The sequence below is a fragment of the Ruditapes philippinarum genome, unplaced genomic scaffold, assembly GCF_026571515.1.
Source record: "Ruditapes philippinarum isolate M1 unplaced genomic scaffold, ASM2657151v2 ctg439_1_1_1_1, whole genome shotgun sequence".
Lineage (NCBI taxonomy): Eukaryota > Metazoa > Mollusca > Bivalvia > Venerida > Veneridae > Ruditapes > Ruditapes philippinarum.
The window spans coordinates 77,336-90,396 of NW_026862043.1; the positions used below are offsets into that span (position 1 = coordinate 77,336).

General features: G+C 31.9%; 1 protein-coding gene across 7 annotated transcripts in view; it reads left to right on the top strand.

The window, feature by feature from the left end:
- The window catches only part of LOC132717753 (dysferlin-like), a 90,065-nt gene that overhangs the window by 61,617 nt on the left and 15,387 nt on the right, over window positions 1–13,061 (top strand). For 5 of the 7 annotated variants that reach the window (XM_060701315.1, XM_060701313.1, XM_060701317.1 and 2 more), the window contains 7 exons: window positions 3,993–4,091; window positions 5,085–5,246; window positions 5,839–6,004; window positions 6,505–6,575; window positions 9,824–9,901; window positions 12,296–12,403; window positions 12,744–12,869. In XM_060701315.1, coding sequence (XP_060557298.1) covers window positions 3,993–4,091; window positions 5,085–5,246; window positions 5,839–6,004; window positions 6,505–6,575; window positions 9,824–9,901; window positions 12,296–12,403; window positions 12,744–12,869 — 810 coding nt within the window. Of the gene's footprint in view, window positions 1–3,992; window positions 4,092–5,084; window positions 5,247–5,838; window positions 6,005–6,504; window positions 6,576–7,066; window positions 7,145–9,823; window positions 9,902–12,295; window positions 12,404–12,743; window positions 12,870–13,061 lie in introns of all 7 variants that reach the window. The other 2 variants (XM_060701314.1, XM_060701320.1) reach the window with 2 other exon arrangements.

Genomic DNA, 13,061 nt, shown 5'->3' on the forward strand with positions numbered 1-13,061 from the left:
TGGAACTAAATATTATAACATCTGAAATTTTGGCTACATGCGGGGGCATCCGTGGCATGATGACACATTTCTAGTGTAGGAAATGATAGTTATCTGAAAAAAATGTGGGTCCGGTAAGAAATAATTAATTGAACAATGCTGTACTATCGGAAATAAATATCTTTCTAGCTGGTGGCATAGTATATATTCGTTGTTAATATACCAATTAAAACACACGTGTATAGTTTGAGAATATTTTGTATAGCATTAAGGAAACATTTGTGTGTTGTTGTCTTTACATTAAATTTCGCCAGTGTTGTGCGATAATTATGGTCTTATCCCCTAATTGGAAAGAAGAAACGCATTCAGCAGAGCAAAAATGTTAAAAAGGTACGGACGGCTTGATATATTTTCTTTTCCAAATCATTCCTAACAAATTTCTGATAAGGAAATCTTAATATTTGAACCCGTCAACATTTAAAAAACGAAAATTGATTGCGACTAGCTTACACCCAGATGAGATGAGCCTGTGTTTATTCAATATGGTCGCTAATTGAAAGAAAAATACATAACAGAGAAAAATGAATGAATGTAGGTTCTATAATGAGTTTATTGAACGAGTTAGAAAATAATGTTATGCGAAAAACTTAATTGAATTTAGTAAATAAAAAAAAAAATTGTTTATTAGACGGGCGGTTAATATTAAAACGCTACCATTTAGCGTGACGTTGTGCCACTTTGGCGTCAGATATAATTACGCGACATAGCCTCACAGTTTTTTTATTATAGTAGACAGTAGACATTTTATTTTATTCCATTTGGCTTTAAAGCCAATGAGGACATAAAACATGCATAATAACGAACAGTTCATATAAACATGTAACTCCTTTCCCCTCATGAGCCATATTGTGAAAAATGGCCGTTTTCATTAAAAAAGCCCCTGTTAACAAGTTCAAAACTGCTATGAAACTTTGAAAAATGTTTTCAATACTAATCAAACTTGGCACAAATGTTGACTTGGACCATTGCCTTTGTTAACGACATGCTCCGTCTAAAATTTCCTGTTACCATGGCAACATGGGGACATTCTCAATATTGCCATAAATCACTATTTTGCCTTGAGTTTTTTCATCAAAATTTATTTCAAAGTGCTGCAACTTCTCAAGGGATTGAGGATAGAGTCAAAGGCTTTTCAGCCGTTGGTTACACGTTACCTTATGATCGACCTGGGTCATTTTTAGTCTCTCGCAAGTCCAAAAATTTTCTTAGGCGATGAGGGGGACTACCGCCCCTCTTCAAACCCCCCAAAACAGAAGGGGGGCCACATCCCCTTCTGGCAACCCCCTGATGTTATCTTTTGGATGGGGGGCGGCGCCGAAAAAGTGCTCACTTTTTTAGCAACGTTTCTCAAACGAAAACATGTGTTTGGGGTCCAAAAAAGGACATTTTTTTCACTGAGGGCCTAAAAGGGGTCGAAAAGTGTGTTGTTTCGCGTATATATGAGGTAAAGGGGTAAATACCAGCCGAAATTTTCTGAAGGAGTTACATAATGAACATTTTCAAAATTGATCTTTAAACCAGTAACTTATAGGTCTCTTGTATTTACATATACATACACACGTATACATGTACATACATACAAAAAGCATACATTACATGAACTATTAATGCAAAATTGTTGTATATAAATCGATTTTTAACACAGAAACGCAATTACCGTTGTTTATACATATATCCTAAAAATATGAAGGTCCCTTCGCATCAGTTGCGGATTTCATAATTGTAAATAAAAGGAATGTCATAAGTTGATTAAAACAATTACATGCAAGAATTTGACTATCATATTCTGGCGTTTTTTTTCACAAACGCCCCAACAAAAACAATAATTTCTTTTAAAAAAAGTATTGCAGGTATCAGCAATAAAAGAGTGACATTGGAATTTGCTTATTAATTTCTAGCGTTAATTATGAAGTTTCAAATTGTATTTGGACTTCGGTGTTTTTATCCATGCCGGAAACCCGTCTGAAACCTTTAATGCCAGACCGCTCATGTGCTTAAATGACGTCATTATCTTTATGAAAGAACAATTTTAAAAATTATTACGCTACTCTTACACTATCTATGAAGTATATGTAAGTGTTCATCCGTGTTTTTCTATTTCGACGGGAGCGATAGCGACCGGAGAATATTTCTTATTTCTGTAGAACAGCTAGTGTCAAGCTTCATTTGGCTTCATTAGTATTAACTTTATTTCATCACTATACCTGTCCATTTGCACAAACGCGGTTCTATGAAGTACTATGAAAAATAAAAGGCTGCTATGAACGGACTTTGATGTATCATCGACTTTTGTTCTTCTTTTTTATGAAAATTTACACAATTTTTTTTAAAGAAATACAACGCTTTCATTGGATGACAAATAAAGCTGGACACTGATATTTTTTATTTCAGTTTCTTAATTTGGTTCTACACATCCACTTATGTCTTGTAAACATATTTTTTCTATTATAAAGAAAATCAATTAATCAGAAAAAAATGCGCCGTACGTTATCATTGATATTTTTGTGCGCCAATACGTTATCATTTATCAAAATGCCCCGATATTTAATATTTCACAGCAGTAAATCTAGCCAGAATTGGCATGAATGCTTACTTGACAACATATTACAACTTTTTTAAGTCAGTGGTTTCAGTTAATATACATATATGTAAAAGAAACAGTGAATTTGAGAGAAAAAAGCCGTACGTTACCACGATCAAACCGGTGGAAAATTCTCTCGCTTCGAATCTGGTGACGCGCATTTCAGATGAAGTATGGGACGAAACATCATGAAATAACATCCTGTGTGCCAGGAAAATTGTGTAGAAGGTTGTTATATGTACTTTAACATCAGAACATCACGAATTTCAGAGAAAAAAGGGAAAAACCTACTTTTTGGCTGCATCCGCCATCTTGTTTGTTTGGGTAACGAACGGCGTGATTCTCCCCCTTGTTAAATCCTACCAGGGTCTCTAGATGCAGAATAATTATGCAGATGACAATTAATAGATTTAATGTAGCTGAAAGCAATTTACCTTGTTTTAATAAAGGTCAAAATAGGCAAAAGCAGGGAAAAAATCTTGTGAACTGGTTGTGTTTCCAAAATTAATAATTATTAGGTACAGGAATTTGGAAGTATATATATTTTTGAACAATGCATGTGTTCCTCATATGTGTAGATAAGAATTCTATTATAACTCATGCATGCAATTATGATATAATAATTCTGTATTCTCCCTTTTAACAGATAATTAATTGAGCGTTTTTAGAGATAATGGTGATTTAATAATATATGATAGTATTAAATTATCAACATTATTTTTTAGCCAATCACATTGCAGTATTTTTCAAATTTCTGCTAAGTCTAACTTTGGTTAATGTGTACTAACGAAAAAAATTTACTTAATCAGTCAGCTAACCAGTCTAACTATAAACAGATTAGAGAAATGCTTTGTTTTGGGTTAAAAGATAAAAATGTTGATCATTGAATAGGTTCAAATGTTTAATAATACGCATTAACAAAAATTATTTGTTCGGGTGCCTGCAGCCCGCTTGATCAAATTATTTTTGTTAATACGTATTATTAAACACTAACCTATACATATCATACTAGATTTAAACAAGTATATATTACACTAGATTTTAACATTTAGTTTGCCTGTACTCATTGCTAGTATTGACTAACATTTTTGTTATGTGCTTATTTCAGGTTTTAATCTCAATTTTAAAATTATACTTCAGTAATTTTATTTATTGTTAAGTTGTATATTGAAATTCTGAGGGAGAAAATTGATATGAAATCAGGTCAACTTTGAACACAAAATTGTATTTTCTATTTCAACAAATTTCAATAGTATTGGCTTTCAGATGAATTTCTTGTTTATAGAATATATACATGTAATAGAATTTGATTGGTGAGTGAGTGTAATATGTCATTGGTAAATATATTTAATTTATGAATAATTATTTTCAGATGAATGGAAAAGACCTACCTTTTATGCCACCAAAACGAGGTAATCTTTTCACTGTACCTAACGGAATCAGACCTGTGATGCAAAGGACTGGTATAGAGGTGAGATTATTACACGATTATTAAGATGACGACTTTTAGAAAAATTGACAAAATAATGAAAAGTGCTGTACAATAGCGTCATTTTAGCGCATTTTATAGCGCATCAATAAAGCACGTTAAAATGACTTCATTTTGGCGTAAAATTATTAGAATGAAATTACCTGTTTAGGATGATGTAATTTGGCTGTTATGAATAAAGTTTTAAATTCATACACTATTGTAAGAAAAAAGTTATGGATGAAAAGATATTATATTCCATGGAAATTTGTTGAAAAAATATCTGACATTTGTTTGCAGTTCAGATAGGAATATCTGTCTCTTGGGTAATGGCGAATCCCGTCGGAAAGGATTTTCAATCGGAACTGCTACATATGACAGAATGATATTATATTTATTGCTTGTCTAGTAGAATTGAGCATATTTTTAATGAAGGATCACTTTGTGGGTCATCTTCCAAAAATAAAACTTTAAATAGAAATATGTGTACTGTAAAATCCCGATTTAACGCCCCCACCCTAATTAACACCCCCACCCACTTTTGAAATACTTTTTACGCCACCACCAACTTGTTTTATATAATTTAAACAAACAAATAAAGAAACTCTCTTACTAGTTTGGCGATTTATGGTATATCCAATATCATTCCATTTATGAAAAATATCCGTGAATCAAAACTTAAACACTTTAAAGTTCAGTAAAAAGAGTGTAGTCTATTTGAAAAAAGTAAATGTTAAAAACACAAAACGGTAAACATATTTTCAGTACACACACTATCGTTATAGCTTTGCACCTGGACAACTACACAGATCTAGAAGTGGGTCTGTTGACAAATTTTGAATTAGGAAAGTAGCATTGATTACCTCAGATTGTCGGCAAGATCAAAGATTTTTTTTGTATCTTTTTTTTTTATCTTTATGAAATGCCCCTCTTTTGAAAAATGTTACGCCCCTGGGGGCGTTAAATTGGGATTTTACGGTATTTATTTTTTTCCAGGTGTTATGTTGGGGTGTAAGGAACATGAAGAAATACCAGCTCTCCTCTGTTACATCACCAAGCATCGAGTTTGAGGTATCTGGTAATGTTGTGCAGTCAAACATGATCAAAAATACTAAAAGGAATCCTAACTTTGGTACACCCCATCTGTTCTTTGATGTGGTAAGTAAATATATTTCCAAATTTCAGCCCTTAGCATTTAAGTTATTTGCATAACTAATGGAAAGAAGAATGTTGGTGTTTGCAGCAACTTGTTATAAAGCTCCACTTGTAAATATGTGATAGACATGAACTGTTGATTTAAATCAAATTCTTAAGTGTTGGTTACACAGGATCCTACTTGAGTTATCATTTTAATTAATGTGTTACAAGTCTTAGAAAAAGTTAGAAAGAAAGGGGCCAGACACAAGTATCAATACGATGTCTGGGGGGAGTTAAATGTAATTGTTTATAAATGATAAAGAATTTAATTTTTTTCATTTCATTACAATTTAGCCCAAAATGGGCAAGAAATGTTGCTTTATGTTGAACATAATTTATATAATTTAAACAATTTGGAAATGGTTACATTACATTAGAGTACATTAAAGACCTGACATATTATAAAATGTTTATATGCAGTCAGACCTGGGACTCTTTGCTGAAGGCTAAATCCCTTCAATTACTTGTATCGGCATTTATACAATTTTGTTTATTGACAATATATGATTGCCAATCATATATCACTAACGAGGTTTGCTATTATGATAATTAGATGCTTCCAAAAGAAGAGTTGTACATGCCTCCAGTAAACATCAGAGTTAGGGACCATCGACAGTTTGGACGTAAACCTACAGTTGGTCTTCATGTGTTGAAATCTCTAGAGAAATTCCGCATTGACCCCGTCATGCAGGGCGATCTCGATGAAGATGACCAGCAAGGTATATGTATAACATTACTAGAGATTAAACAATTTTTCCAAATTGGAAAATCCAAAAAAATGGATTGGAGATTAAACAACCATTTCGTTCTCCCATTTATTCCAGTAACACAAACTCATACTGATATTAGAAATAAAAGTTAAAATGCATCAATTATGAAGATGGCTTTGTCCAGTGATAAATATAGAATAAATAAATCAATAAATTTAGCATTGAATCTATACAAATATAATTTTCTATTTATCACATACCTAAAAAAAGAATTGTAAATTGTCATGGACGCGCCTATAATGTAACATTAACATTAGCGCGCTTTTATGGTAATTTATAACGTACATGACATCACTTCAAATTTAGTGTAATATCATTTTAATCAAATGGCTTTATTACACGTCTGTGCCATGGTTTATGTGATAACTATATGTTTTAGTTTCCAAGTTTAAAATTTAATAGTTTTTTGCTTGATCTTCAAAATACTGACCTATCTTAATTTTTCTCAGCAATTGTTGGAAATGGCCCTGGTGGAGAACATGTTGTGGACATGCCAGCAGAAGGTGAATCTCCTAAAAAGGTAGGTCAAGGTCATTGGAGTCTTATTTAAGCTAATTCTAGAAAATAGTATTAACAGCTTTATTTCTAATTCTGAACCAGTCAGGTAGTAGTAATGTTAGTTGGAAACAAACCAAGATAAAATGAAGAGTTTCTTTTCCAAGTAAGAAATATTTGGCATTTAATTCTTTTCAGGGTTTAAGGTTAATGTTATAAAAGAGACAGTTTTATGGATACAGATTCTGTGTAACTTTGACTGTGGCTGAATTAGAAATTTTATGTGGTTAATTGTTGCAAAAAAATAAATATTTTGTAGAAATATATCCGTAACTAATACTAATACACTGAAGGAAACAATAATCTTGTCAACCCACTGCTGAAATGTGACCAAAAATGTTGCTGAACTACATGTGGGTGTACAAACAAGACAAGCAATAGCCAAATCCCTTTATGTTACCTTTTAGTGTTGACATTAAAGTGGCTTTTGATAAGCATGATTCATTATTATTACAGAAAAAGAAAAAAGTAAAATCAGGATCCAAACTAATAGCGAGAGAGTCTTTTGTAATGTCTATGGCTCCATTGATGACTGTGAGATTAAATTTGAATGTTAACGGAATGCTATTTTTAGAATTTTATTTTCTTTTTAGCTCACCTGTCACAAAGTGACAGGGTGAGCTTTTGTGATCGCTCTTCGTCCGGCGTCCGTCCGTCCGTCGTCCGCCCGTAAGCTTTTGCTTTAAATGACATCCTCATTAACCACTGAGCCAATTTCATCCAAACTTCACAGGAATGTTCCTTTGGTGGTCACCTTTAAAAATTGTTCAAAGAATTTAATTCCATGCAGAACTCTGGTTGCCATGGCAACCAAAAGAAAAATCTTTAAATATCTTCTTTTAAAGAACCATAAGAGCTAGAGCTTAGATATTTGGCATGAAACATCTTCTAGTGAATGTCTACCAAGTTTGTTCAAATAAAAGCCCTGGGGTCAAAATTGGCCCCCCCCCCCCCCCCCCCCGGGGGTGTCATTGATTTTCCCTATATGCATATAGTAAAACCTTAAAAAATCTTCTTTTAAAGAACCCAAAGAGCTAGAGCTAAGATATTAAGCATGAAACATCTTCTAGTGAGTGTCTACCAAGTTTGTTCAAATTAAAGCCCTTGGGTCAAAATTGACCCGCCCCAGGGGGTCATAGATTTTCCCTATATGCATATAGTAAAAACTTAAAAATTTTCTTTTAAAGAACCCAAAGAGCTAGAGCTAAGATATTTAGCATGAAACGTCTTCTAATGAGTGTCTACCAAGTTTGTTCAAATAAAAGCCCTGGGGTCAAAATTGGCCCCGCCCCAGGGGATTATTGATTTTCCCTATCTGCATATAGTAAAAACTTAAAAAATCTTCTTTTAAAGAACTCAAAGAGCTAGAGCTAAGATATTTAGCATGAAACATGTTCTAATGGGTGTCTACCAAGTATGTTCAAATAAAAGCCCTGGGGTCAAAACTGGCCCCGCTTGGGGGTCATTGATTTTCCTTATATGTGTATAGCAAAAAGTTAAAAATCTTCTTTGAAAAAACCCAAATAGCTAGAGTTTAGATATTAAGCATGAAACATCTTTAAGTAAATATCTACAAAGTTTGTTCAAATAAAAGCCTGGGGGTCAAAACTGGCCCTGCCCCAGGGGTGTCATTGTTTTTAACTATATGTGTATAGTAAAAACTTTAAAAATCTTCTTTTAAGAAACATAATGAGCTAGAACTTAGATGTTTAGCATGAAACATCTTCTTATGGGTGTCTACCAAGTCTGTTCAAATAAACAAATAAAAGCCCTTGGGTAAAAATTGGCCCGGGGGGGGGGGGGGGGGCTATATACCGGTGAGCGACCTCAGTGCCATCATGGCCCTCTTGTTTCTTTTTTTCTCTCTATTTTTAGCTCACTTGAGCTTTTAAACTGCTCGGATTGAGCTGCTAGGATAATTGGATGTCAGTTATAAAGTTTATATTATTTATGGCTTTTGATGACTACATCTTGTTTTGAAATTTTTGTTAATGATATTCTGTATGTTTTTATTGTTCTCATCCTGGACTCTCTTCTCATCATTATTAATTTTGTTGATGCTGAATTATCAGTTTTTATTATATTTGCTTCATTTTTGTGAAAGTTAATGATTATTTCTTTTCATTTTTTTTGTATCATGTTGAATCAAGTGTTCATAATATATTGGTTTATGTTAATTTATACATAATACTTCAAAGGCCAACATTGGAATTTAGGAATAGAGTTTTGTAATAAGAATGTAGTAGAGCTTGTGCTTGGGAAAACGTAATGCATGACCTTATTGGAACAAGTTATCCATTTGTAAACTTGAAAGACATGCCAAAGAATTCACTATGTCAACTTTCTGAATTTTATACTATATTTTTAAATTGATTTAATCTGCTTTCATTTCTTTCATTCTTGGAAATAATAGAAAATATCTTATAGATGTCATCCAGATATTAAAATCAAAATGAGATAACCCCAAACATTAAATTTAACATGTGGATTGGTGTCAATGAGCAAGGTGGCCAACTCATGTGATGTTTTTGTGTCATACATGCAGGAAAAATTTGTAAAAAGGGAAATATTCAATGACTATTTTCTTCTTGATAATGAACAGATTTATTTCTATGGGCAGAATTGGGAGAAGACTAATTAAGTCAGGTTTCGTGATACTCAAAGCATCTTGAAGCCTTAATTTGCTCATTTTGAGTAGCAGATTTGCCTTGGTTTGAATTTGGAACAGCCCATTAACAGTTTGAGGAAGTAAAAGCTTCAAAATATTGAAAATATAGCAGCCAATAATATAGAAGAGCCTGTTAGTCTGTCTCACTACTGATGGTCTCAGCAAGTCATTAATGTCACTAGTTTATAAAGTTATGTAAGTTGACTCTAACCTGTTAAAGTGCAGGAACTGAAAGTGATCCAGTAGAAAATTGTGCAGTCTGAACATGCGACTATATAAGTTTATAAAAGTTAAGTAGCTTGATATTTAAAATAAGTAACATTTATTTTGCTAATGAAATCCCTTAAAATTTAAATAAACTGTTTCAAATTCAAAACAACACAAATTTAGCAGGTAAAGTGTTAAAGTATAATGCTGCTCGAAGTTCAAAAAGATGTGCACGTAATGAAACACAATAAGCTAAAAAACAAATCTTGGGTTGGCCATCTTTGTAGAAATTAGTTTCTATGAGAAATGTTCAAGAGTAAGTGCATGTATATTTATAGATGTTTGGAGATGTGACATATAGTTACCCTCAGGAAGAACTCTCTAGTCTGAAACCATTGAATAAGCCGTCCCGAGAGGTTTGTCTTTGCCTCTAAAAATAGCTTTGCTATAACACTCGACTCTACTAACACATTACTCCTGTCCTGTGTGATATAGGTCAGGCTCTATATTACAAAAGGAAACATATATATCTAAAAGTAGCTTAGTTATCATTCTCATATTAAAGTGTTTGGCTTTTTTCTTTACTCTTTGAAAATATATGTACATGTATATGGGCATTGTATTTTAATATTGTTAAACTTTCAAAACAGACTTATAAAATTAGAAATAAATGTAATTATATAATTATAGTCCTGCACATAACCCCTTAACAAGCCTATTTTTTAGTAATTAAAAGAAATGTGTAATTCAAGAATTTATTTGAATTTGCAGTCTTCACAGTCATTTAAAATAGCTGCCTCAGATGTTGACCTCTTTGTGTGAAAATTTGCAAACTGTTTGCTTTAATTTTCATAAAAAAAAACAACAAAAACACAAACCCAAAAGAAAACCCCCATACAAAGAACACAACAATAACAAAACTTTAATAAAGAAAAACAAGGCAAAAACCAAAACCTTCAGATTCAGTGTAAATGTTTTAGTTTTAACATTGAAAAAAATTTGTTTCATTCTTGATTGTGCTTTTCCTTTCCCTTTATTTGGTAGTATGGAATATACATGTACTATAAATCAGATAGCATGTGATAAATTGCATTCTCAATACAATATACGGTTTCTTTACAACTTTGTACCTTACTTAAAGGGACTCCACTGAGGTGTTTTGATATGACGGGACTGAAAATATTTTTTCTAGATAAATGTTCCATTTGATGTAGGGTAGACAAAGGACTTGTGTGCAAAATTTCAGACTATTCCCTCAATCTGTTTGTCCAGAATAATTATTCTTATTATGAAAAACTGCGCAAAATTGAAATCGGGCGAAGAAGAGCACAGAAAAAACGATTTTCAATCTATTTCTGAGTACTTTTCTGAATAGCTTTTGCATATCTTTCTCTTTTAAGTGCTCAAGCTGATTAATAACAAAAATAATCAAATTTTATGTTTTTTTAGGCTTTTGGACTTCATTGGAGTTCCTTTAAGCTATATAATGAACTTCTGAATTATAAAACTGTCCATTTTTATATAGAATGGATTTTAATATAAAAAATAGTAAAAGCAAAAAGTATAGATAAGAGTCTAATCAGTCTGCAAAGGTGGCCAGTATACTGGTGCAACTGGCAAATCATTACCACTGCTTGCATATAGCGTGACAATTGTGTTACATCTTGGTTACATTGGACCCAAAAAATTGCTTTTGCTTTCATTGCTTTGCATAGTTTTAAATCCTTACAACTTAGTTATATTGGACCTAAAAATTTATTATGCTTTCATATTTCTTTGCAGAGTTTATATCTGAATCTCCTTAATCAGAGATATTCACAGTAGCATAAAATAATACGGCTATATTATAACAGTGTTATACTTATTCTTATAACATAATGTTTATACTAATAACATACTGTTCATACTAATATTCACACAATGGTTCTCAGACTAGATACAGAGTTCTACCTTTGCTGATTATAATATATATATTTTGATTGGTGATAAGTATTTTGATTGTTCATCTTTTTACTTATGCCATTATAAATGGTGTATATTAATTTAATGTGAAATATGTAATTATGTATAATTATAAACTATTAAAGAAATTAAAGAACTATGTTGTTTCACAAATCAAGAATGCATAACAGTACTGCTATAATTTAACTTTCATGTGAATTTCTTTTGCCGTCAAACTATACAGAATTCTTGACTTGTAAAGAATCTAATTTTCATGTATTCCAAGTCTAGTGCATAACCTTTGAAGTCAATTTATGCAATTAAGTTACAGACTTATATGACTTAATCAACTTTGAATTCCCTCTCGTTCACTTAGTGATGTTTGTGAAAAGCCATTACTCAATTTGTAATAGGGTATGATGATAAAATAGTGGTAGTAAAAGTTAAATCATATGTTGCATATAACCTGTAATATGTTATAACAATTTTTTTTTTCATGAAACCTTTATTAAATACTTTATCCATTCTTGAAAAATTTGATTTTATGAAAATGGAATCATTCAACTTGAGTTTGTTAGGTGTGTACAGGTGTTGTCAATAATTGGTTGTTTATTGTATTTGTTGTTTATTTATTATTTGTTATTAATTACATTTATTGTTTATATATTATCAATCTTTAAAATCAGATCATTGTTTTTGCTCCATTACCTTTTGATACCTGGCGAAGATTTTGAGGATCATGATTTTAATGAGATTGATTTATTATTTGTTGTTAATAACTTGTTGGTTATTATTTATTTGTTGTTTATTATTTTTTGTTGATTTATTATTTGTTGTTTTATTATTTATTTGTTATTTATTTGTTGCAGGAAGAGGTAGATTATCAGGATATAGACTGGTGGTCAAAATATTACGCTTCTATTGGTGAGACGGAGAAATGTCAGAAATACCTCAACAAAGATATGGACAAAATTGCTGTAAGTTAACAAAATGTTACATTTCAAAAATTAATATTCTTTTATGTTATTTATCCTCAAGTTTACACAAATGCCTTGCAATTTAACTTTTTCCAGATTTGTAAATGCATCAGAAAAAAAAAATCCCGCGCTGTGCAGAATTTGAATTCTTGTCCTCAGCATACAAACACAAATTAAGATAGACCACTGTTCAAAAAAGTAAAATCGCTGGTGGAGTTGTCAGAAGTTGTAATTGCTGTATGTAAGCAGCAAAGAAGGTGTGGATTTAGACTAAGCTCAATATGATTATAAATTTTATGCTTCATTGACATCACGTTAAATGGTCTATGTCTACATACAGGTGTATGAATTTGAACTGGAGAAGAAAGATGGTTTTGGAGAGTTTGTAGATTTCTGTGAGACATTTGACCTTCAGAGAGGCAAGGATGATGATGATGAAGAATCTAATATCATTGGACAGTTCAAGGTAACATTTATCACATGTTACATGTTTTATTGTGTGTAAAAAAATTCTGGCCCAGTTTATTATCAAATATACAAAACAGTCTGCCTGTTTAATTATTTTTGTGACAAATTTAATATGATTTTTATCATAAAATGGAATCTGATGATTTGCAAGATATAAGTCCCAAGTTTCCTGGCTAATCATGCTGCAATT